The sequence below is a fragment of the Osmerus mordax genome, chromosome 7 (genome assembly GCF_038355195.1).
Source record: "Osmerus mordax isolate fOsmMor3 chromosome 7, fOsmMor3.pri, whole genome shotgun sequence".
NCBI lineage: Eukaryota > Metazoa > Chordata > Actinopteri > Osmeriformes > Osmeridae > Osmerus > Osmerus mordax.
Window position 1 is genome coordinate 15,788,941 of NC_090056.1, and position 21,681 is coordinate 15,810,621.

The following is a 21,681-nucleotide window of genomic DNA, read 5'->3' on the forward strand; positions in this document are numbered from 1 at the left end:
ATACACATTAATAGCAAGGGTTATATGAGAGCCAATGTAATCTCAGAAAACTTTATATTTCAGAGTTATAATTAGGTTATATCACTAGTTGAGAATGCCCAAAAATCTAACAATAACTCACAGCTCAGAACAGTGGTTAAAAAAGATGCACTAAAAAGTTTATTTTTCCAGAGTAATATTCACAAACAGTTTTGTTAATACCCAAAATGATCAGTTAAATGCCAACTCTTCCATCAGCTTTTGCAACATCATTCACAATCTGGTCTGGTGACATCACTGCTGACCATAGTAACCATAATGAACCTCCAGACAGTTTCAGCAGCAAACTAAGTTGCTATCAATTAGGAGAGAAACAAAAGAACACAGGGACATTATTAAGCAAGGAGACCAATTTCCATTTCTTTTATATATCCAGACAAAAAGCAACCAAGAGATGACAAACATGTAAAAACATTTTTGTTACAGATAATTATATAAAAAGGCATTTTAACTTCGTGCTACATGGAGAAACTAATTTACAACTGAGCCCAAATACTGGCTAAGCCAGTCATTCTTGTCAACCGACATTTCTCTCTTCCACCCGCTAGAAAGAGCTCTGTATCACCATTCATAAAGACATACATGTCAACTATCTGGAAACGTTTGTCACATTACACACAATTGCATAACTAAACATTTGCAAAGCAAAGGATACACCAATAAAAATAAAAAAAACACGAAGAATGGGTATCAACAATGTCTCCACAATTTGGGCAAGAAACACCCAGTTTATTTCGGCAACTCTAAAAAATAAGCCTCGGAGGAAAGGAAAATTTATGGGGATCCATAGATTTCACAAATGTATTTACTATGGACTATTAAAAATGAAGGGAGGGGAAAATAACCAAAATGTAGAAAAGAATCTGTTTTCTGCAATTCATTCCTTTAATCCAAGTCAACAACCCAAAAGCCTATCTATTGTCTCTTGTCTTGCGCAGTTTATCATCTTTCATAGAACAAAAGTACAAAAACATCTGCTCTTAATCAGTGGTGCTGTAATAACTGTCAAATTACTTGTCACTGTAATGACCACCTTTACCGCCCATCCACACAGCCTATGAAAGTAGCTCGATTTGTGATTGATAGAAGAGGGAAAAGAAAGATCAGTCATCATCTACACCTACATGAACCGAAGTTATTCGTTTTCAAATTGGAGGAACTCATTCTTCCAAAAATCCTTCCCTCTTGTTGGAGACGCATGAACACACAGTGATGTCACAAAGCAAGATGAAAGTCTTGATTGATGTACAAATATGAAACAAGTCTTTTTCCTCTGGAATGAAGAGCATCCCCAAGTGCTGTAAGTTAGTTTTGAATTTTTTTTGTTTTGGTTGTCATTTCTCTTCATGAAGCTTTGTCTTCTGAAAGAGATCCTTCTGATCACGACTCCCCAGCCAAATAATAATGACACAAGCATCAACAAAAGACGTTAATGGTGGATTCTATTGCTTGTGTTCAATAACCAGGTAAGGGAGGGTAAATAAATGAGAAAACAAACTAGCACACTACAGATATACCTGACAGAACGGTTGTATTTTTGATTTCACAGAAGAAGAAAAAAAATCAAAAAGAACGAAACGTTAATTATGTGCGTCAAATGGTTTAACATGAGTAGTAATAGCAATATTTCAATAAAAAATACAAAGCTGAAATAAGGCGTCCATGGCACCACAATAACGTCTAGTGATGGGGGAGGGGGTTGGTTGGTTACCATGAGTGATGGGGATCCTTCACCCCTATTGGGGGGGGGGGGTCTTGGTTGAGGCTAAGCATGGGTGGGATGGGGGAGAAGTCTTCATTGGGATAATAAGGGGTACTCTTGGAACTGGTTGAGACTGTGGTTGTTGGAAGGGTTGTAGTTCTGGTAGAGGTTGGTTTGGGGCAAGGGTTAGTCCTGGTTGAGGTCTTCAGTGGGGGGGTTGAGTTCGGTCAGAGACCAGAAGGGTCGGAGGAAGCCCTTCCTTACTGGTCGGCCCTGGCCTTCTTTGGACCAGTAGCTTTCCTGCAAAGGAACAGGGACACAGTTTAGACATTACAGTTAGAGGGTGCACATGCACTCAGTGAGACTTAAAATAAAAAGGTTAAGTTGGAGAAAGGTTTATTTGTGAGAGTGTACTGGGAGTCTTGGGTGGAGGACTGGAGTACTCACGTGTCAGGGGAGGTGCCTGGTCTCTTGGCAGCTGGTTTAGCTGCAGAGCCATCTTTACTGGTTTCTGGAAGAAAGGAGAGGAGGAAAAAACAGCTCAGTTCAACACTGTTCATAAACAAACACATTTATTGGCATGAAGCTCAACAAATGACACAGTTGCTGTAATACATATAAAGGATGTAGAATACAAAATAGAAATATTCTCTCACTGTCATAAAGAAAAAGAGTGGTGTACTTTGAGCCTTCAAAAGCTACCACCAGAGAGCAGACTACCAACTCCACGCAAGAACAGAAATCAACAGCCAAGATGGAGGTTTCATGTTTTTGTTTACCTTGGAGCCACCTGACTTGCGTGGCTGGGCCATAGCCCTTCTCGTTGCGGGCTGCGATGCGGAAGATGATAGCAGGCTTGGTGGTGTAGTCTATGTGTGCATTGGACAGGCTGGAGGACTGCACCAGGCAGGAGGGGCTAGGCCCACAGAAGACCCTCATGAAGGCCAGCTGGGCTGGGGTGGAGGGCTTGGACTCCTGGGTGGTTTGGCTGCTCTGGATGGCCAGGTAGACGGAGTACTCGATGATCTTACCAGACGTTACTGAGGGAGGCTCCCAGGTCAAGTGGGCCCCATCTGGGCTCTGAACCAGTAATGAAGACGATCGGAGAAAGAGGACAGGGACAGAGAAAGAGAAAAACGGGAGATGAGATTAAGAAACAACAAAAAGATATGGTCATGTTTCAATGACAATCCCAGTAAGAGTGGGATCCATCAGTAGTGGTCAGCAAGGAAGAGAACCGCATGGGTGCTGTTGCTACCTTGCTGATCTTGATGGCGCAGGGTGCTCCTGGGAAGCCCGGAAGGCAGGTCTTGAAGGCGGAGACCTCGGAGAAGGTGCCCCGCCCGCAGTTGTTGATGCCCGCCACACGGAACTTGTAGGCCGTGCCCGGCTGCAGCTCCATCTTCCTCATCTGGGTGTAGTCTGGCATCGCCCCGGAGTCATCCTGACCGTGACAACAGCCCAGGGAAACAGCCTTAATACCGTCAGCCTCATCAAGGTACACTTTTTCCTTATTCTTTCAACTTTCTCTGTTCAGTACATTACATCCATCAACCCCTCTCTCCACCATAGTGTGTGAGACGTTTGTCTTAATGTTGAGGCACAGATGGTGTTGGATGTGTATGAAGCAGCTCTTACATCAGAGACAGAGTCATCTGCAGGGACATAGAAGTGCGTGACCACCATGTTGGTCACCTTGACGATGCCCACATCATACCACTGGTTGTCTTTCTTGACAGCAGGCTTTGGGACAATGGAGGGAGGGGCTCCCTGCTTCTGGGAAACATACCAGGATAGAAAGGTTAGTAGACAGACAGAAGTAAAATCACAGCACTGAAAAACATTTGACATTTAAAAGTATGTTTTCTTGAGAGCATACATGACCCTATAACCAGTGGTGGATCTAGCCCTTCCACACTGAACACACTCACCCCTGTTGCAGACTCAATGCCGTTGGCCACGTCAGCCATAGTGGCAGCTGCCTGCATTTTGGCAGGACCGGCAGAGCTCAGCGTCTGTGGTGTGGCAAAGGTGCTGGCCAACCTGGCAACCGCACTCGTCACGGCAGACGCCATCTCATGACCGTTGCTCTCCGAGGTGGGGTCATTGAGGCTGTCGGCTGGAGCCAGGCCCTCGGTAGGGAGGGAGGCAGCCGCCTGGCCCTGGGCGGCGGCCTCCTGCTGGGCCAGAGCCTGAGCCTGGGCCTGGGCTTCCTGGAGCTGCTGCTGCTGCTGCACCAGGGCTGCCAGCTCCTGCTGGGTCAGCACGATGGGGATGGTGGTGGGCTGCTGGGTCTCTGAGCTGGCCTCACCTTCATCTGCACAGACGGGAGCACAGGCGGTCACATCAGACCAATACACATGAAACCTTCTGGGGACCTTTTACTTAGCTAGCTATGCATTATCTGAAACATGGACCAATCGTGAGACCCTCAGTTATTCTCCCGATCAAATGTGCGTTCTGACGGCATTGCGTGCTCCCGTACTCACTCATGACAGCCTGCTGCGCGGCCTGCAGGACAGCCTGGATGGCCAGGGCCTGGGCCTCCTCTGAGGCTGCTGCCTGGGCTGCCTCCTCCGCCGCGGCCGTCACTGCCAGCTCCTCCGGGGTCAGCCCCGTCACCATGAGGGTCGTACCTGTGGCGCCCTCTGATGACATCAGCTCCTGGGGCAAGCTCATCGGCTCTGCCCCGCCCCCCTGCTCCATCTGCCAATCACAGACAAGAGACAGGGATGAGGAAGTGAAAAATCCCAATGTCTAGTTTTGGATTGGATGGACATGGCTCCACCTTGTCGTTTGCTCCAATGGGAGGGGAATGAATGACTTGTCTACACCATTTATGATAAAAAAAAAAAAGTGGATTTCCAAGATCCTACTGAAAAGTGATGTAGGCAACAACCATGTGAGCTATGGTACCTGGGTCTGGTCAGGCTGTCTGGGCTGCGTCTCCATGTGCACCTGCAGGATGGAGCCTGCGGCAGCAGAGTCATCTGTCTGCATGGGCTCCTCCCCTTCCCCTGTCGCCGCGGCCACCGCCTCAGACGAGTCGGCCTTCTGATCCTCGCCACACATGGACGAGATCTCCTGAGAAAGGGCCGACCACAGGACGGACGTCAGGTGTGCTGATGCACTTACAGGCGTGTTTACATGGTCATTTTGGGGGGGGGGGGGGGGGAGTTTCACTCAGCACATATTGCTGTAGCTGTCCAACTACAATACAGTATATAATCCATATGTGCTTCACAAAAGGCAATATATATGGTCCTGTACCGGTACGGAGGGTCCTGGGGTGGGCGTGGCCTGGGTAACTGTGGTGACGGCACGGCTCTGGGTGGTGGTGACTGCGCTGGACTCTGTGGACGAGGAGGGAGCGTCTGTGGTGCCGTTGTCATCCTGCTCTCCCTCGCCGCCTGGCTGGGCTGGGGAAGGAGTCACAACAGTGTCAGTCTAGTACATTAAGAAGGGGAGGGGTCTAACACCATACATTTACATTTAGTCACTTAGCAGACGTTCTTATCCAGAGCGAGGCAAGTAGGGTGAAGTGCCCTGCCCAAGGACACAACGTAATTTTGCACGGCACGGGAATCGAACCAGCAACCTTCGGATTACTAGCCCAATTCCCTAACCGCTCAGCCACCTGAATCCTTATCTACACCAGAGTTATTTACATCCTTGGTATGAATGCCAGTCCAGGCAAAAGCATCAAATCTACACCATGGAAACATCTGGAGGTCCAGAAAGATTCACTGGTAATGCTCCATAAAAGTTGTAAGATAGGATAAATAGGTGTGCGTCAGATAGAGATGGTACCTGTGGCAGTGGTGGCTGTGTTAGTGGTCCCAGTCTCATGGGTTTCACAGGGAGGGTTGGAGCACACCCTCTGGACAGTGCCCGCCAGGTTGGAGGAGGCCGTGGAGGGGGTGTTGGTGGTGCCGGTCTCATGGGTCTCACAAGGGGGGTTAGAGCACACCCTCTGGGCTACCTCGGCCTGGCCTGCTGCTCCCATGCTGGAGGAGGCCTGGGTCGGGGTGCTGGTCGTACCCGTCTCGTGGGTTTCGCACGGCGGGTTGGAACAGGTCTGTTGGATGCTGCCGGATCCGCTTGTGGTGGTGGTGTTGGTGGTGCTGGTCACGTGGGTTTCACAGGGCGGGTTGGAGCAGACAGGGGAGGTGACCCCGCTCCCTTGACCCGACTTTTCCTTCGACGAGCTCTGAACCGTACCAGTCTGGTTGGAGCCCATGTTGGAGCGGGCTGTGGTATGGGTGTAGGTGGTCCCTGTGCGGAGAGTCTCTGGCCGGAGAACCCCTGGGGCCGAGCTAGCGCCCGACACTGCTGAGGGGGACAGTGGGTCCGACGAGCCCGAGGGGGAGGATGGTGAATCGGAGCCGCTTGAGGTGGGGACCCCCGTCTGGTTGGAGCCCATGTTACAGCTGGCGGTGGTGGCGGTGTTGGTGGTTCCCGTATCGTGAGTCTCAGAGGGGGGGTTGGTGCAGGCCTGTTGCGTCCCCCTGCCCATACCAGACGAAGCTACTGTTGCCGTGTTGGTGGTGCCTGTCTCATGGGTTTCACAAGGGGGATTAGAGCACACTCGCTGCTCTACGCCACCCATGGTTGAAGAGGCCACGGTTGCCGTGTTGGTGGTTCCGGTCTCGTGGGTTTCGCAGGGCGGGTTGGAACAGACCAGGGTGACGGTTCCAGGGGTGTCTCCAGCCGACGCCTCGGCCCCAGACCCAGAGCTGGCACTGGGCTGGTCAGAGGTGGGCGAGGCCATGATGGAGACAGGCAGGTCCTGGACGGGCTGGGCCTCCACTCCACTGGGCGTCGTGATCAGGGTCACCTGGATTGAGATGGGACAAAACATCATTACATACTGTTGTATACTGTGTTTAACACTGCTGTACTTTTAATACAATAAATAATCAAAACTAAAGTAAATCATGATGCTTGACACATTCACTACTGGTATGTAATAAGTATGATTACGAGTTCTGACATTCTAAGAGCATATATATATAATTATATTGGGGTGGTCTCATGGTGGAGTACCTGGTCACTGAACCCTACCTGTGTGGGCGAGGAGCTGGAGGCAGAGCTAACCACCTGGCTGGACAGGGTGGTAATGGGCGTGGCCAGAGTGGCATTAGCCACACCTCCTCCTGCCAGGGTTGTGGAGACGGTGCCAGTGACGGTGCCAAGAGTCGTCATTCCTGAAGGCAGACAGACAGAAGATGAATCCAGTCACATACACATATAAAGATGGGGCTAAAATAGACTGTAATCCAGACATCAGTTCGGTGACAGAATTACAGAAAAGTGGGATGAACAACAAACAATTCAAAAGATCTCTTACCTGTGGTTCCCTTGACAACAAGGGTGGTAACTGTGGGTTTGACCGAGGACACGGTCCCGGGGGAGACAAGACGAACTCCGCCCATGGGAACTGTCCTGAGGATGGTGCCTGGTTGACCAGGGGCTCCCTTCAACACCACCTGGGGAGAATAATCCATACAATTATGATATGGCTTCCAACGCACAGAAAATGGCCCCAGCTCTGTTGCAGAGGCATGGTAACGTTAGCGAGGGGGGAGGAGGTAGGGTCAGGTAGCTCACCTGTGTTAGGCCCTGCTGGCCAACTCCAGTCCCCAGCTTTGGCACGGTGGTGATGAACTTGCCAGTGCCCGGGGTCATCATCTTGGTGGTGAGGATGGTGATAGGACTCTTCATTCCTGCACTGCTCGTCACACCTGGGAAAAATAGCAAACAAGAAACATTACAAAATGCCGATTTGGAGGTTTACTTGTGGACAATCATCCAATGTCTGCCTAACATAGCTTACTTGTACACTTGTTAGCTAAACACAATTTTTTTTTATCTTCGGTTGAGAAAGTGAAACGTGAAAAAGCTTTGGTTTTTGTTTGTAATATATGAATGTTTTTGTTTGTAATAAATGAACGTACAATGGCACTGTACAGTACCGTATAGAGCTCTACCTGTGGCTCCCTGCTGGAGGGCAGACATGGGGATGGTCTTAATGATGGTGGTGCCAGGCTTGGAGGTGGAGGTAGGGGACATGCCACTGATGCCCAGGATGGTGGGCTTGGTGCCGGTGCCCCCGGCCTGACTGCTCGTGATGATGGTGGTGGGTTTACCGTCGGCAGACGTCACAAGCTTCAGGATGGTGCCCGCAGGGAGAGGACCTTTAGTCTGGGTCGAGAAGAGGAAGAATTCAGTACAAAATGGGCGTCAACTTGTTTGGACACCTTCCATAGCCAGGGATGTAGTGAGTGGAGAGGTGGAGGATTGGAGGAGGGGGGTGTAGTGAGTGGAGAGGTGGAGGATTGGAGGAGGGGGGTGTAGTGAGTGGAGAGGTGGAGGATTGGAGGAGGGGGGTGTAGTGAGTGGAGAGGTGGAGGATTGGAGGAGGGGGGTGTAGTGAGTGGAGAGGTGGAGTATTGGAGGAGGGGGGTGTAGTGAGTGGAGAGGTGGAGGATTGGAGGAGGGGGGTGTAGTGAGTGGAGAGGTGGAGGATTGGAGGAGGGGGGTGTAGTGAGTGGAGAGGTGGAGGATTGGAGGAGGGGGGTGTAGTGAGTGGAGAGGTGGAGGATTGGAGGAGGGGGGTGTAGTGAGTGGAGAGGTGGAGGATTGGAGGAGGGGGGTGTAGTGAGTGGAGAGGTGGAGGATTGGAGGAGGGGGGTGTAGTGAGTGGAGAGGTGGAGGATTGGAGGAGGGGGGTGTAGTGAGTGGAGAGGTGGAGGATTGGAGGAGAGGGTGTAGTGAGGGGAGAGGTGGAGGAGGGGGTGTAGTGAGGGGAGAGGTGGAGGAGGGGGGTGTAGTGAGGGGAGAGGTGGAGGAGGGGGGTGTAGTGAGGGGAGAGGTGGAGGAGGGGGTGTAGTGAGGGGGAGGCATGAAGGGAGAGGACAGGCTTTAGAGACTGGCAGCACTACTGACCTGTATGATCTGGGTGCCTGCCTGCCCAGTCATGGATCCTGCCTGACCTGGTTTGGTTTGCACCACCGACATCACTTTGCCAAGGTTCCCCAGGTTAGAGAACTGCACACAAGTACAGGTATGTGACCCATCAGTCACCATTCAAAGCAATCCTATCTGTGTCAATGAAATGAGCTGTATAAAATACGGAAGGGGTTGTCCTAGCAACGTACCAGTGTGCCACTGCCACCCATGGTGAGGGGGCTCTTGACCAAGGTGATGGTCTTGGTTACTCCTCCCACCATCGTAGTGACCACTTGCGTCTGCTGGGCCACCGTTACAGTGCCGGACTTGTGCACTGTGATGATAGGCCGAGTGGGGGTGTTGGGCGTGGTGATGCAGGACGTGCCCACCTGCGCTGCGGCAGTCTTCAGCATGCGGGTGGCAGGGTTGCTCACCTGTAAACAAATACAACTTCAGCCCACCAGAGGAGTTGAGTCGGAGAGCCTGAACTGGGTACTCCAAGTAAAACTACCTTCTCAGAAAATGCCCAGAACAGTTCTTGCCTAAAGCATGCGCAGTCCTAAAAACCTGCCAAGAATGTTTCCAAGTGTATTTGAACACTTCTTTACCATAATAGGCGAGCCCACTTTGACGGGCATGGTGGTGGAACCGGGACTAACCGCCAACGTCTTGACGATGGTGGCGCCTGGTGGGACATTGATCATTGTTGCTGTGGAGGGTGAGATCTTCTGAGTGGCTGCAGCGGCGGCAGCCAGGGCAGCCATGCCACTCATCTGAGGGCTGCTGCCAATTGGCTGAAAAAGGAGAGAAAGGAAAGGAAATTAAAATAATTTCCCAGCGATCTGGATTAGAGATTACTAACATGGAAGTGAAATTTGTCCAAATTGATTTGTCCTACCGTTCCTTGGACTCCCTGGGCTGGTACCACCATGCGGACGCCAGCAGGAAGTGATGTCAGGGTGACTGGGGATTTGCCTGCCTGATTGGCTTGTCTCACAGTGACAATGGATGTTCCTGTGGTCGAGTGGGGGGCGGCCACCTTTAGAATAGCTGAAAGAGGCACCCACAATAGAGTTAGAATTTCCTTAACTACAGCTCTTATCAAAAGTCAGCTGGTTTAGTAGGACATCAGAGAGAATTTAAATCATACCAGAGGGTGAATTACTGAGGAAACAGTTCAGCTAAACCAGCTTCACTAATCACACTCTTGGCTAGGCTCACTAGCTCCAGCCAAAACGTCTCAAGTAACTGTCTCCATGTTCCATACCTGGCCCGCGGGCTCCCAGGGGACTTCCCGGTACAGAGGTGGTGGGCGAGGGGACCAGGGTGATGCCCTGGAGGGGCAGACCTTGGCTTGCCACAGAGGCTGCGGCCGGGGCGGGGCTCTTGGGGGTGATGGAGGGTAGTGAGGTGGCTGCTGCACTTCCTGCAGGAGTGGAGGCAGCAGCAGAGGTGGCAGGGATGTCGTACTTCTGCAGCTGGAGCAGGTAGGTGTCTGCGGTCTGGACCGCACCCCAGCTCACCTCCAGAGAGTTGGTATTGGCTCGCACCAGCTGCACACGTGCAGGGGGGTGGGGCCGCTCTGGGAGAGGGGACATGACAAATCATGGCTTTCAGCATCTCAAGTTTCCTTGTCCAAGGTCATTTCTTTTTTTAACACCCATGTGTGCTGGTCGAACTCACAAACGGTACCAAAACCATTTGGATCCAACAGTTAAGGTAGCTTCCACTCACCTGTCTCCAGGTACCACAGATCCTTGCAGCACACCTGGTTGTTCCAGGCCTTGCGGTAGCCATCTCTGCCACTCCAGACATAGAGGCGGGAGTTGATGGCCACGCTGCAGTGTCCTGCCCTGGCTCTGGGAATGTTGTCCTCCAGGCTATCCATCAACACCGTCTCCCACGTCATAGTGTCTGCCAGTGGGGGGGATTTTGTAAGCATTTGCTGGAGTACATAAATTGCAGCTAATTATTTCTCATGTGCTCATTATTTGGTGCTCATTACAACACACACACACGTTTCAGACATACCCAGGTTGAGGCAGGCCAGTGTGTTTGTGCACTTCCACTCCTTCTCATGTGTGGCTACTTTCACATCGTCCATCACTAGTGGCACCCAGCCTCCAAACACAAACATTCTGCAAAGGAGAAAGCATTTTAAGTGCATCATCTTGATTCACTACCCATGTCCTCAGTGGGAATCTTTCACTCCGCCTCATAGATTCAAAGGAATAAGTAAACATGGTAGGTACTCTATCCCTGGCTGAGGTATGCAGCTGACAGGCCAGAGGCAGGCTTGTAACTCACTTGTTGGTGATGGTGGTGGCAGAGTGGAGACTGCGGGGAAGGGGAGCTGTACCATTGATAGCTGGCTTGTTCCATGTTAGAGTGTCTGCAAATCATAGTGTTAATTACATGCAATCCACCCCCATAATTCCCCCATTGTAAATAATGTGTGATTCAGTAAATCATGACGCATAAGAGTTGTTACACATGAATCAGGTTTGACATCAACCTCCAACAGCTCACCTATGTCAAAGACCCAGAGGTCCCCGAGACGACAGCCACTCATGCCCCCATAGATGATGATACGCGACTTCTTGCTGGTCTTCTCAGTGTAGACCACAGCTGTGTGGCTCTCCCTGGGAGGGGGCAGCACGCCGTAGGTGATGGGGATGTCCCAGCCCACCACACTGGAGCCTGCTCGCAGCTCCAAGGTATACAGGTCATTCAGGTATCTGCAATGGAACAGGTAGGTGAAAATGGGGGAGGCAGAATATTGAAAAAATAACAGAAAGGGAGGCAGAGGAAAAGTAAAAAGGAAATTTTGCTCCTACTTGACACATGTACCATCAAAATAAAAATGCAATACATCTCACATGTAAAAAACGAATTAATCATATGGCTAGCACAGAGCAGCCCTCCGTTTTTGCTTTATCCTTATTATTGTTTAGTTACCTTGGTATGTTGTTCTTGGGATCTTCACTGTCATTGGCCAGTCCTCCAAAAAGGTAGCATTTGTTTCCCACCAGGGAAAAGCTGTGTCCCAGTCGGGGACATGGGGGTGGCCCGTTCTTTGGCCCTTTTGCCTTCAGTCGTTTCCATTCCCATCGGCTTGCCTGAAAGGGAACAATATATGTGTTTTTTTTTTAAAAGCTAATCACTAAAAGGTATGCTGCAGTTCTGCCTTCAATACTTTGATATAAATTTCTCATTCGCATCAATCAAATAACAAAACGAAGGAGTTAAACATAACTACTGTGATACCATGAGACACTACTGGGCTCATTCTGTGCACATTATTATTATTATATTATCTTTATTCTCAGACAATTATATTCTCAGACAAAAACGGTTGAATTTCAGACACATACAGTAGCTGAGGTCTCACCTGCAGTTCATACAGATCATTGCTGTATTTTCCATATTCAACCATTCCTCCAAAGACTAGTAGTCTGGTACCATCACACACGAACCCATATGCAGCACAGCCGGGGGGGATGTCTCCGCGGACAGCAGGAATAAACCACTGGTTGGTCGCTGAAATGTATTACATTTCCAAGGTTAGCGACAGTTACATTGCTACTGTATCTTCTAAACTTCAACCATTTGAAACTCGTTAAAACCAAAAATTTACAGGTGATAAATGCATATTGAAAAGGTAATGCGGCACATTAACAATATATTAAATGTACACATATATATACATACACACACACACACAGCATTTGTCAATTACTCTGCACAAAACAGTATCAACAAGAAGGATGAAATGCTGCTTTGTTGATATGATGACGTCAAAGATATCTATGAACCCGCCATTTCTCTTTGTATTTTCTCTTTGGCGAGTTCCGCGATGCAAGCTCGCCCTCTAGAAAGCCAGCCTTCTTTTTTTTTTAGCTAATCAGCCAGCTAAAATGCTAAGAAGCGATCTTATAGGTTGACATTCAGCCTTTGAATGACTTTTCTTCTTAGGTTCCCTTGAACTGTAATGTACTTCAAATACAGAAACACCTCTCTAAGATGAAGAGCTAAGAACCTGATTCACCACACATTAGATAGTCTTAAGAAGTCTTAATTCTGATAGTTCAGCATACGCTAAGGCTAAGCTAACTTTGTTGGCTAGGTAGCGTCACAATTATTAGCGGAAACGTTAGCATGCTAAGCTATATCAATGCAGCTTGTGCTGATTGTCTTATAATCGTAGTAGACTTAAAAAAAATAAAAAAATGCAATTAACCAACCTGTATTGTAAACGTGTAGTTCGTCCACAATTCCTTCATTGCCTCCCCCGAATACAACCATCAATTCCTTAATTGCGACCGCACGGTGGCCGTGGCGGGGCCGGGGTACCGGGCCGGACCATCCCAACACCCGCTTCCACCGTGGCTGCAGAACTGAGTTTGAGGTCCCAGATGCCATGGTGCCGGTAGATTACGCCTCTCTTAGAAGAAGAAAATCCAGACGTAAAATGTATTTCCAAATGAGCACTAAATCAGTAGCCACAGATACAATAGCTCGTCTCTCGTCAGGCCAGATGATACGCTAACTAGCTAGCTAACAATGTTAGCTTGAAGGATTATAACCTCTTCAGATGAATTATAATACAGCACGCTCAAAAACAAAATAGTATGATTATTTTGCTTTGATTTCAGATGTTGTCCTCTTGCATACAATGTAGTAGATGTAATTTAAATGGGAGCCACCGAGAGATCATTCCAATCAAGAAAATAAAGCTAGCTGGCTAGCACAAGTAATGCAGGCAAGAGAAAATCTATGGGAGTCGCCATTTTAGCCAGATAGACGCTTTGCAGAAAATATGAAAAGCCGGCAGGTCAAATAAACGCGTATCCGGAACAACAGATATGTACAGCCATAGAATATGGTGCATCTCATTGAGGTATTTTATGCATTCTATTGCAACGCAAGTTTAGTTCTTCTGGCCTGCAGCTGAATGTCCACAGGATTCAGGAGCAGGTCAGTACGATGTGATGGGTGCCGCCATCTTGTAGCTTGCTAACAAACTAAAGAAACACTGACAGCCCGGACAAAAATGGCAGAGCCAAATTAGGCGGCGAACGCTAACTTGGCTAATGTGCTAGCAACGTTAGCTTTAATCAGTTACATTCTAATAACTTTAGCAAAATAAGCCATGCACTTTGAACAATTATCAATTACATTAAATAAAGATCGATTAAAAATAAGTTCATGAATAAATCTTCTGCAGGACTATGGCTATTTATGCATAAAGATAGCTTGTTTTATCGCTCCAGCTGGCTAACGTTAGCAAATTTCGTAGACAAAGCTAGAAAGCCAAACATTAACACAATTTGCAGGGATAAACCTACGCTATTTGAATCTCTTCAAATGAGCCCAAGAAGCAACCTATGTGCAACCAGTCATAATTCCAAAATGCTCTAGCTCAGCATCATAACAAGTGGACGTGACTGTCCACTTAAGTAACTCTACATGTCCAATAAAACATATGTATGCAAATCGTGCATTGCTAGCTTACTATATATTTTTTTACCTGCAAGCTAGTGCTGGAAAACTATGCTAGCTGCCTTAATAGTTCCGAGTAGCTAGCTACTAGCGGCTAGTAATTGAGCTGGCTAGCTAACAAAAACTCGCTATGGTAGTTAACTTCAACTACCAATACGGAAAACAATTTCATTGCGACAATTGATGGCAATACTGTAATTATAGAATGATAAAAAAGTGGTATATAAATATACTTTTTATTTGCGTATTTTCCTTGATATTGCGCTATAAGCTACAATGTTACATTGTTTCAATAGCTTTGCTAGCTGGTTAGCTAGCTATGCTATCTGGCTACCTTCCCTAAAGAAAAATGGCGGACATCGTTAGCTTGCCGTCTCAATAAAATACAATGCAATTACACATATGTTGTAATATGTACCACGTACTTACTCGTTTAATGCTGTTACTTTAAATATAATTCTCGAGAGCGGACTAAACTAAAGAGTATGAGCCCAAATAATTATTTCTTTTAAAAACCGATAACTCTACATCTTCTCATGCCGCCCAGGAAGCCGCCATTTTCTCGCCAGCCTCACTTTCAAAAGCCCCTAGTGGACATGGCGAACAGATGAGCTGTGAGCGGTTGTCATTTTTTGCAGTCATTCATTTGAAGATGCCTGTCTTTTCCCGAGCAATACCACTAACTGCGTGAATGATCAGTGAGATAATACCACCCATAACAACAACAGAGCAAAAGGATGACGCCCGCACAATTACAATTTAATCTGTGAATAACAGTTGTGACATATGAATAGACAAAGAAATGAAATGAATTAGTAAAACGAATTTTCTTTCATCAGTGGTCCACTGAAAAATATTTTATTTTGAATGTCCAAAAGTCTAGAAATGTAACAAAAACTATACTGTGCTTCAACACAATCAATATACATTTCATTTACATAGGCCTTGATTATCACTCACATTTTAGTAACACTTATGCAACTACAGTGACCACAGCAGAACATAGACTTAATGAAGCCTGTAAACCATTTCCCTTTGCAATGCGAGAACTAATTTAGATACGTGAACAGCGATATTTGAAATGATATATTTCAGTACCTGTACTGGCAATTCATTTTCAGCAACAACTCACTTCAGAATTGCATCCGTCCCAAACTGCCCATAGTTCCGAAATGTAAATGGAATACACCTGCAGTACTGTACATCTCTAACCCTCATTGAGGGGCTGCGCTTAATATTTACTCCATAAGTGATTAGAGCTTCATGATAGCTGTGGTTAACTGTTTGACTTTAACATGCAACAACCAATGGCAGTGTCATGTCGTTTTCTGTTCAGTTTGCTTGTCCATCATCTTGGTGGAAGTGTTTGCAGGACTCTCACAAGACTCTCCAGAGAGGTATGCTAGCTCATCACTCTCCTCAGGTCCTCGTTGTGGTTGGTCCATATCAACATCTGCAAGAAAGAATCAATCACCAGAATATGCAAATACAATGCAAATACAATGCAATCCCCCAATATGAGTGTAATTAAAGACCACCGTTTGTACCCACTATACATCATTACTTTTTTCAATTACCTTTAAAAGTATTCATATATTCAACATTATCTAAGCTTTATTATCTTGGCAGTATTCTTTTACCATAAAAAAAAAAGTAATCAAGCTTACACAGGTTATCAGATGACAGGAGCTCATCAGTGGGGATTCTGCCCTCCTTGTGAAGTTCCAACTTGTGGAGAAAGCGCTGTTTGAAAGGGTTCATTTCCACCTCTCTGTTGTACATTGCTAGTAAGATTAGTGGATGGAAATAAAGACAGAAGTAAGTAAGTGACAGAATGATATTGTCAGTATCTTCTCACAGTGAGCAACTCCCACCTGTAAGGTTGCAACCTCCAGTTTTTCTACAGTCCACCTAAATTAGTGACATATTATAAAGTGTACTCGAGAGTCCTAAAAATCCCTGTACAAAAGACACATTATTATTATCCCTGTTATATGAAGAGGCATTTACCTGTGTTAGAGCTTAGTGAGCCAGCCGGCGAGTAGCATGCAGAGGGTCCGCCCTGACCGCCATCGGCCCCACCTTCCCTGGAACTGCTGCTGGTCTGGTGGGGGGTATACTGGGTGTAACCCTGGCTCTCATCCGACTCACACGGCCCCAGGAAAGAAGAGGCAGAGTGTGGTGGAGGTGGTGGTGGTGGTGGAAGTGAAGTCGGAGCAGGGTGGCAGTCGTATGTGTCCTCCAGGGGGCCTAACTTGGACATGTCTTGTGTCAATGCCCATGTGGAGGAAGAGGCTGTAGAGATAGGCTGCTTGGATACTGATGGGCAGGAAGTGGGTGGAGAGAAGTGATGACTGAAGGAAGCTCCGCTGCTGGAGGCCTTCACACTGGTATGAACGTCGTTAAGCTTCTGGAACACCTATAATAACAGTTAGACATTCGTCAGGGCCAAATACATCATTGTATAATGTACATGTTTTCTTTCTTTTTTTTTTTTACTCTGCACTTTGAGAAGGCTCACTGGAACAGGAGAAAAGGTCACCTTTTTCAAATTATTCCTCAAAAATATTTTTATAAGTTCTGCACCCACAAAACAACCTGGAAATCAGATTTGTTTTAGTTTATGCATCAGACAACTTGCCACAAAGCCTTATGTATGTAGTTAGTATGACGTTACAGTAGCCTGTGTAAATAGTGTACATCCCTTCACCAGTAGGGGAATTCCACAGTCCCAACGTGCTGCTATGCAGCATGAGTCATGCAGTCTTATGAGGGGTATCCCCTGCTGCATTTGCATAAATCATTTGAATTAGGACACCCTTCAACCTACTAATTCTGTATTGAAATACTCTCAGTATGATTTAGGGCCCATCCCTGTATTCTATCTTAGCAGCAGCCCAATACAGACCTCAGTCATAGGGGGTCTCCTCTTCTTCCTGGTCGCCAGACAGCAGCAGGCAAGCCCAGCCAGGTCCAGGGACCCGGGTAAACCTGCAGGCCAGGCTCCAGGGCCTGGAGTGCCACTTGGCTCACACTCAGCTTTAAGCCTTAGGTCCAGATGACTCTTCCAGATGCGAGTGGCAGCAGGGGGAAGTGACACATATAGGCTGGACTTCCCTTTAGTCAAGCTCCCATCATCCTCCCCCTCCAACACCAGGTCTTTCTGGATATAAACATGATAAAGCTGGTTAAACATTGGAGAAAAACTTGACTTCAATGTTTATTAATCCTAATATTCCAGAACATAAGTGGAATCCACAAACATAAAAAAAATCTCACCAAGTAGACTGCTTTTGATTGACAGTCCAACTCTAGGGCTCTTCGGCCAGTCAAAACCTCTAGCAGAACCTGTGGGAACATAACACCAACTCTTTAGCTTAAGCATACACATAATAATGTTTGTATATGGAATGTAAGTCCATTTACTTTGAAAGAACAGACATCATTTGTTGTAGTGGGGTTGTGTGTACTCATGTGGATATTTAGACTGTTCTCTCACCACTCCGAAGCTGTAGATGTCTATGCCCACTCCCAGCTCCCCACTTTTAATAAACTCGTCCGGTAAGTAGGCCAGGGTGCCCCTCACGGTCTTGGTTCGGGCCACCATGGTGGTCTTCCCTGACGACCTACCTGGAGCAGAACAAAACCGGGCAAGCCCAAAGTCCCCCAACTTGGCCTCCAGGTGCTTCCCCAGCAAAATGTTAGAGCTGAGGGAAAGAATAAAGATATCAAATGCAACTCTATTTACAAGCCGCCTGAGTGGACATTCAGTTGAGTTTTGTTTGTTCAGCCGTTCAAACCAATTTAAGTAACTGAAGTTTTAATTAGAACTAAGGTGTGGTTCACCTCTTGATGTCTCCATGGATGAGGGCAGGAGTGCAGGAGTGAAGGAACTGGATGGCTTTGGCTGTGCCCTGCATCACACTGACACGCTGAGGCCAGGAGAGGGCAGCACTGCCCTGAGGAAGAGACAGAGGAGGAGCAAATGTTAGAATTCTCACTTTTTTCAGAAATCTGGCATTGTTAATAAGCTGCAGGAACAAAACTTGAGGAACTCAAATTATGTGTAGTGGTCCAACTGGCTGAGAATGGTGGAGGAAAGCACATTTGAGATTGGTATCTTATACCTTAAAATATTAATGTTGTAAAAAATGTGTTATTCACTCTTCTAACACAATGTTTCATACATAAAACGTATCAAATGGTCAGCAGGTGAATTAATCACGTTAGCTCAAGTGTGGTGTTGGCCTGCATGAATGACTGACCGTGTTTTGAAGCTGATCCTCTAGGGATCTGTGAGGCATGAAGGTGTAGAGGAGGCAGTATGTTCCTCCTCCAATACTGTAACCCATCAGCTCCACTATGTTTGTGTGTCTGTACCTGGGTGGACAGGGGAAAGAGAGCGCCACATAGAAAGGAGACAGAGATTCTAGTCCAGCCATTAAGGTATCAACTAAGGCATTTAGGTCGCCTGTTATTGAAAAACACAAACACTGGAGAAATAGGCTTAATGGATTCTTCAAAAGCAAACATATGCGATAGATATATTTGATTAAAATATTGTTACAGATGGTGACAGTGAAGAGAGAGTGAAAAAAGTAAGGTTGCCCAATGTAATCAGCTGCTTGTTGGGAGATGTTGTACATGTACAGCCAGATGTTTCTAAGGACTGATCAACAAAATATTTTAAGCCAGTTTCATGACAATTGGCCACCCTGAAACAGTGTGCTTAAGCAGTGCTCAACAACAGAAGCATAGCTTGCACAGAAATAGTCCCTGACCCCATTTAGAAAAGAGAAAGAGATAGAAGACAAACCACATCAAAGACAGGAGAGGCCCTTCACAAACCGAAACTTCTTAATATTTTTTCGAGGTCAGGGGTGTGTTGGTAGAGAACATCGAGGGGAGATTCTCTGCTCCCCTCAGTCCTCACCTACACAGGCCCACATAAACACACCCAGAACCAAGACAGAAATTGAAAACACTTAAAGCAGAACAAAGTTATGAGAAACCGTGAAAGGAAAGAGGTGGCAGGTTAAATTGGCAGGACACAAGAAAGGATGAGCGTGAGAGAGAACGTCAACTTACCGAGACAGTTTCTCCACCTCTGTTTTAAAGCTCTCCTTCACAATGTTCCAGTCCATCGGAGAGTCCTCTTTCAGCTTCTTGACAGCGTAGTCCGTGTTCCTCATGCTGGCATGGTACACATGTCCAAACCCTCCCTCTCCAATCAGACGTGCCACAGAGAAGTGATCTGTCCCATGCTTCACCTCTTCAAATGGCCAGCACATAGCGTTGGACAGCACAAGGCTGACAGGGGCCATAGGCTGGTGATTTAAAGACAATCAGTATAATTTAGCACAAAATGCCATTGGTAAAAGTTGACTTAAATCTTTTACTTTCTTTTAAACTAATCTTTTAAACACTTTTACAGTACCTGTGGATGCTCAACAGGCACACTCTCAGACTTCAACTCCCGGGGAGGGGGGCCTGGTGTGGGCAATACCTTGAGTCTGGGGTCCCCTGTGAAAGATTAAAAGCCACTTGAGTGGAGAACAGATGGAAGAGTAGCTTTTTCGGTAAGGTGATCTCTAAAGCTTATTTGGCTCAAGTTCCTTGACTGATCTTTGTTTAGATTCATACATCAGAGTAGAAGAAATTACATTGATTGGAATGTAACTGAATTACCTGGTTGAGAGATAGGTTGAGTTCTGTCATGTACGATTTTGGGAGGCGGCGTAAACCTAGAGAATGAGTCAGGAGGATCCAGTCTTGGCAGTGGAGAGGGAGTGAAATAGGGCAGCTGTAGTTGGTGTCCACTCGGTCTCCCTAAAGTCCAGTAAATAACCCCAATGCATGAGAACTTAATAGAATCAAAACCCTCATATTCGTATACTTTCATGCTCATAAGATTTTAGAACTACATTTACTTGACCTGTTTTATTCAACCACAACGGTATCCATATAAATCTAATAATCTACAAGTAGCCGATACCAAATCAAGCATGTTGACTTATTCAAGACTTGTTCTCACAGCTCAAGATGATGTCTCTGGGTCTATACAGTTGCTGTTCTTCTAGGATGTCTAGCAGGTCTCCGACTGTTCCGTTTCGCATTTCCCAACGCAAAATGATCCAATCGGTCCGCCTTTCTCTTTGCTCCGCTAACCTCAACTCGGTCTGGTCACTCAACACTCGGGACGCTGCTTGTCCAAGAGAGGGGACGAAACAAAAGTTTGATTAGTGTACATAAAATCTATTATCGGAGAGAATAAACTACTCGAATATGTCGACATTGGTTAGCTACTACTACTACTACTACCACCATTCTCTTTTTCTTAGCAAGCAATGCTGTCGCATCTTACCGAATCTCACCCATTCCGTGTTTGGAAGGGTGTCCATAAGCCGTGTAAAATCACTCATCACAGATGATGACAATTTATGAAGGTGTTCTTTTCTGATATCCCAGGACGTCATTTTCAGTCAACTAGCTAGCAAGCAAGGTTTACGTTGGGCTATAAAGCGGTTAGCGCTAACCTGCTGCTGCCTACATCAGCACGACTTGTTCGGCGTCACCCAGACCCAGCTCGCAACAAGTATTGCTAGCCACTGCTATAGCTACCTATTATAACTGTAGCCTATACTTGTTTGACATTTGACAACAATTACAGAAGAAACTGACACTACTTAATTAGATAATACATTGTCTCTATTCAACCCCCCAAAATAGTCGACGGGAGAATAAATAAACCTAAATTTTAAATCACGGGGTTCCCAATGAAATTCCATTTCCTTGTTAAGACAGAAACTATGTTAAGGCTACGTCAGTGGCAAGCTACGTCACCCAAGTAGTTAACACATTTTGTGTCTTCTTTTTCACAAACTCAAATATTTTTTTTAAATAGAGAGCCATTAAAGAACTTTCCTGCTGCTGTGAGACTATACAACCACTGCTCTACACACACACAAACACACACGGGACTCAATCACAATAACTCATGGACACACTTAAAATGCAAACTACTGTGCAATATTTATTTGTTTATTTATATTTGGTCTCCATATGCAACTGGTGTTATCTTTTTTATATATTTTTTAATAATATTTCGTACTTAATTTGTAAATTGTATGTATACTTCCGTCCACTTTGCTGCTGCAATGCCCGAATTTCCCCATTGTGGGACGAATAAAGGTAGCCTCTTATCTTAGAAACACTGTTCCAACTGTTTTCGGTTTCTCAATCTTTCAATCTTTGATACTTTTCACGCTATAAAATGTATGAAAGTAAATAAGATACTATTTTCATCACCCTTTTGACTCCTTTTTCTACAGTAATAAAATATCACAATGCAAAACAATGACAGATATACTTTCCTACTGCATGCCCAATTTAGTTTTTTAAGCAACACATACTGTACTTTCACACCATTGACATACTGTCACACTGTTTATTGCATATACCATTTTAAAACTTAAATTATTATTTTT

General features: G+C 46.4%; 2 protein-coding genes across 7 annotated transcripts; both read right to left on the bottom strand.

Moving 5' to 3' along the window:
• Positions 1–136: 136 nt before the first annotated feature.
• hcfc1b (host cell factor C1b) lies at positions 137–14,730 on the bottom strand. Of its 5 annotated transcripts, XM_067239844.1 has the most exons (27): positions 14,624–14,730; positions 12,937–13,136; positions 12,084–12,232; positions 11,651–11,811; positions 11,222–11,430; positions 11,000–11,084; positions 10,724–10,830; positions 10,427–10,606; positions 9,960–10,274; positions 9,591–9,742; positions 9,301–9,486; positions 8,902–9,126; positions 8,690–8,791; positions 7,717–7,945; positions 7,352–7,485; positions 7,092–7,230; positions 6,806–6,948; positions 5,552–6,578; positions 5,012–5,160; positions 4,658–4,825; positions 4,231–4,447; positions 3,673–4,058; positions 3,380–3,517; positions 3,000–3,185; positions 2,521–2,821; positions 2,189–2,252; positions 137–2,041 (listed from the first exon to the last, which is right to left on the bottom strand). In XM_067239844.1, the coding sequence occupies exons 2-27, from the start codon at positions 13,112–13,114 to the stop codon at positions 2,002–2,004; spliced, it is 5,370 nt and encodes a 1,789-aa protein (XP_067095945.1). In that variant the 5' UTR covers positions 13,115–13,136; positions 14,624–14,730; the 3' UTR covers positions 137–2,001. The 5 variants fall into 5 exon arrangements, with proteins under 5 accessions (XP_067095945.1, XP_067095948.1, XP_067095947.1 ...); XM_067239847.1 differs by lacking the exon at positions 14,624–14,730 and having other exon boundaries at positions 7,732–7,945; positions 9,352–9,486; positions 12,937–13,612; XM_067239846.1 differs by lacking the exon at positions 14,624–14,730 and having other exon boundaries at positions 3,380–3,514; positions 7,732–7,945; positions 12,937–13,612.
• A 215-nt stretch (positions 14,731–14,945) lies between these two features.
• irak1 (interleukin-1 receptor-associated kinase 1) lies at positions 14,946–20,999 on the bottom strand. 2 transcript variants are annotated; one of them, XM_067240765.1, is made up of 13 exons: positions 20,559–20,999; positions 20,229–20,396; positions 19,883–20,023; positions 19,632–19,717; positions 19,283–19,521; positions 18,460–18,574; positions 18,041–18,153; positions 17,694–17,901; positions 17,474–17,542; positions 17,103–17,357; positions 16,205–16,613; positions 15,862–15,978; positions 14,946–15,647 (listed from the first exon to the last, which is right to left on the bottom strand). In XM_067240765.1, exons 1-13 carry the CDS (start codon positions 20,668–20,670, stop codon positions 15,511–15,513), a joined length of 2,169 nt encoding a protein of 722 aa, XP_067096866.1. In that variant the 5' UTR covers positions 20,671–20,999; the 3' UTR covers positions 14,946–15,510. The 2 variants fall into 2 exon arrangements, with proteins under 2 accessions (XP_067096866.1, XP_067096865.1); XM_067240764.1 differs by having other exon boundaries at positions 20,229–20,399.
• Positions 21,000–21,681: the final 682 nt, after the last annotated feature.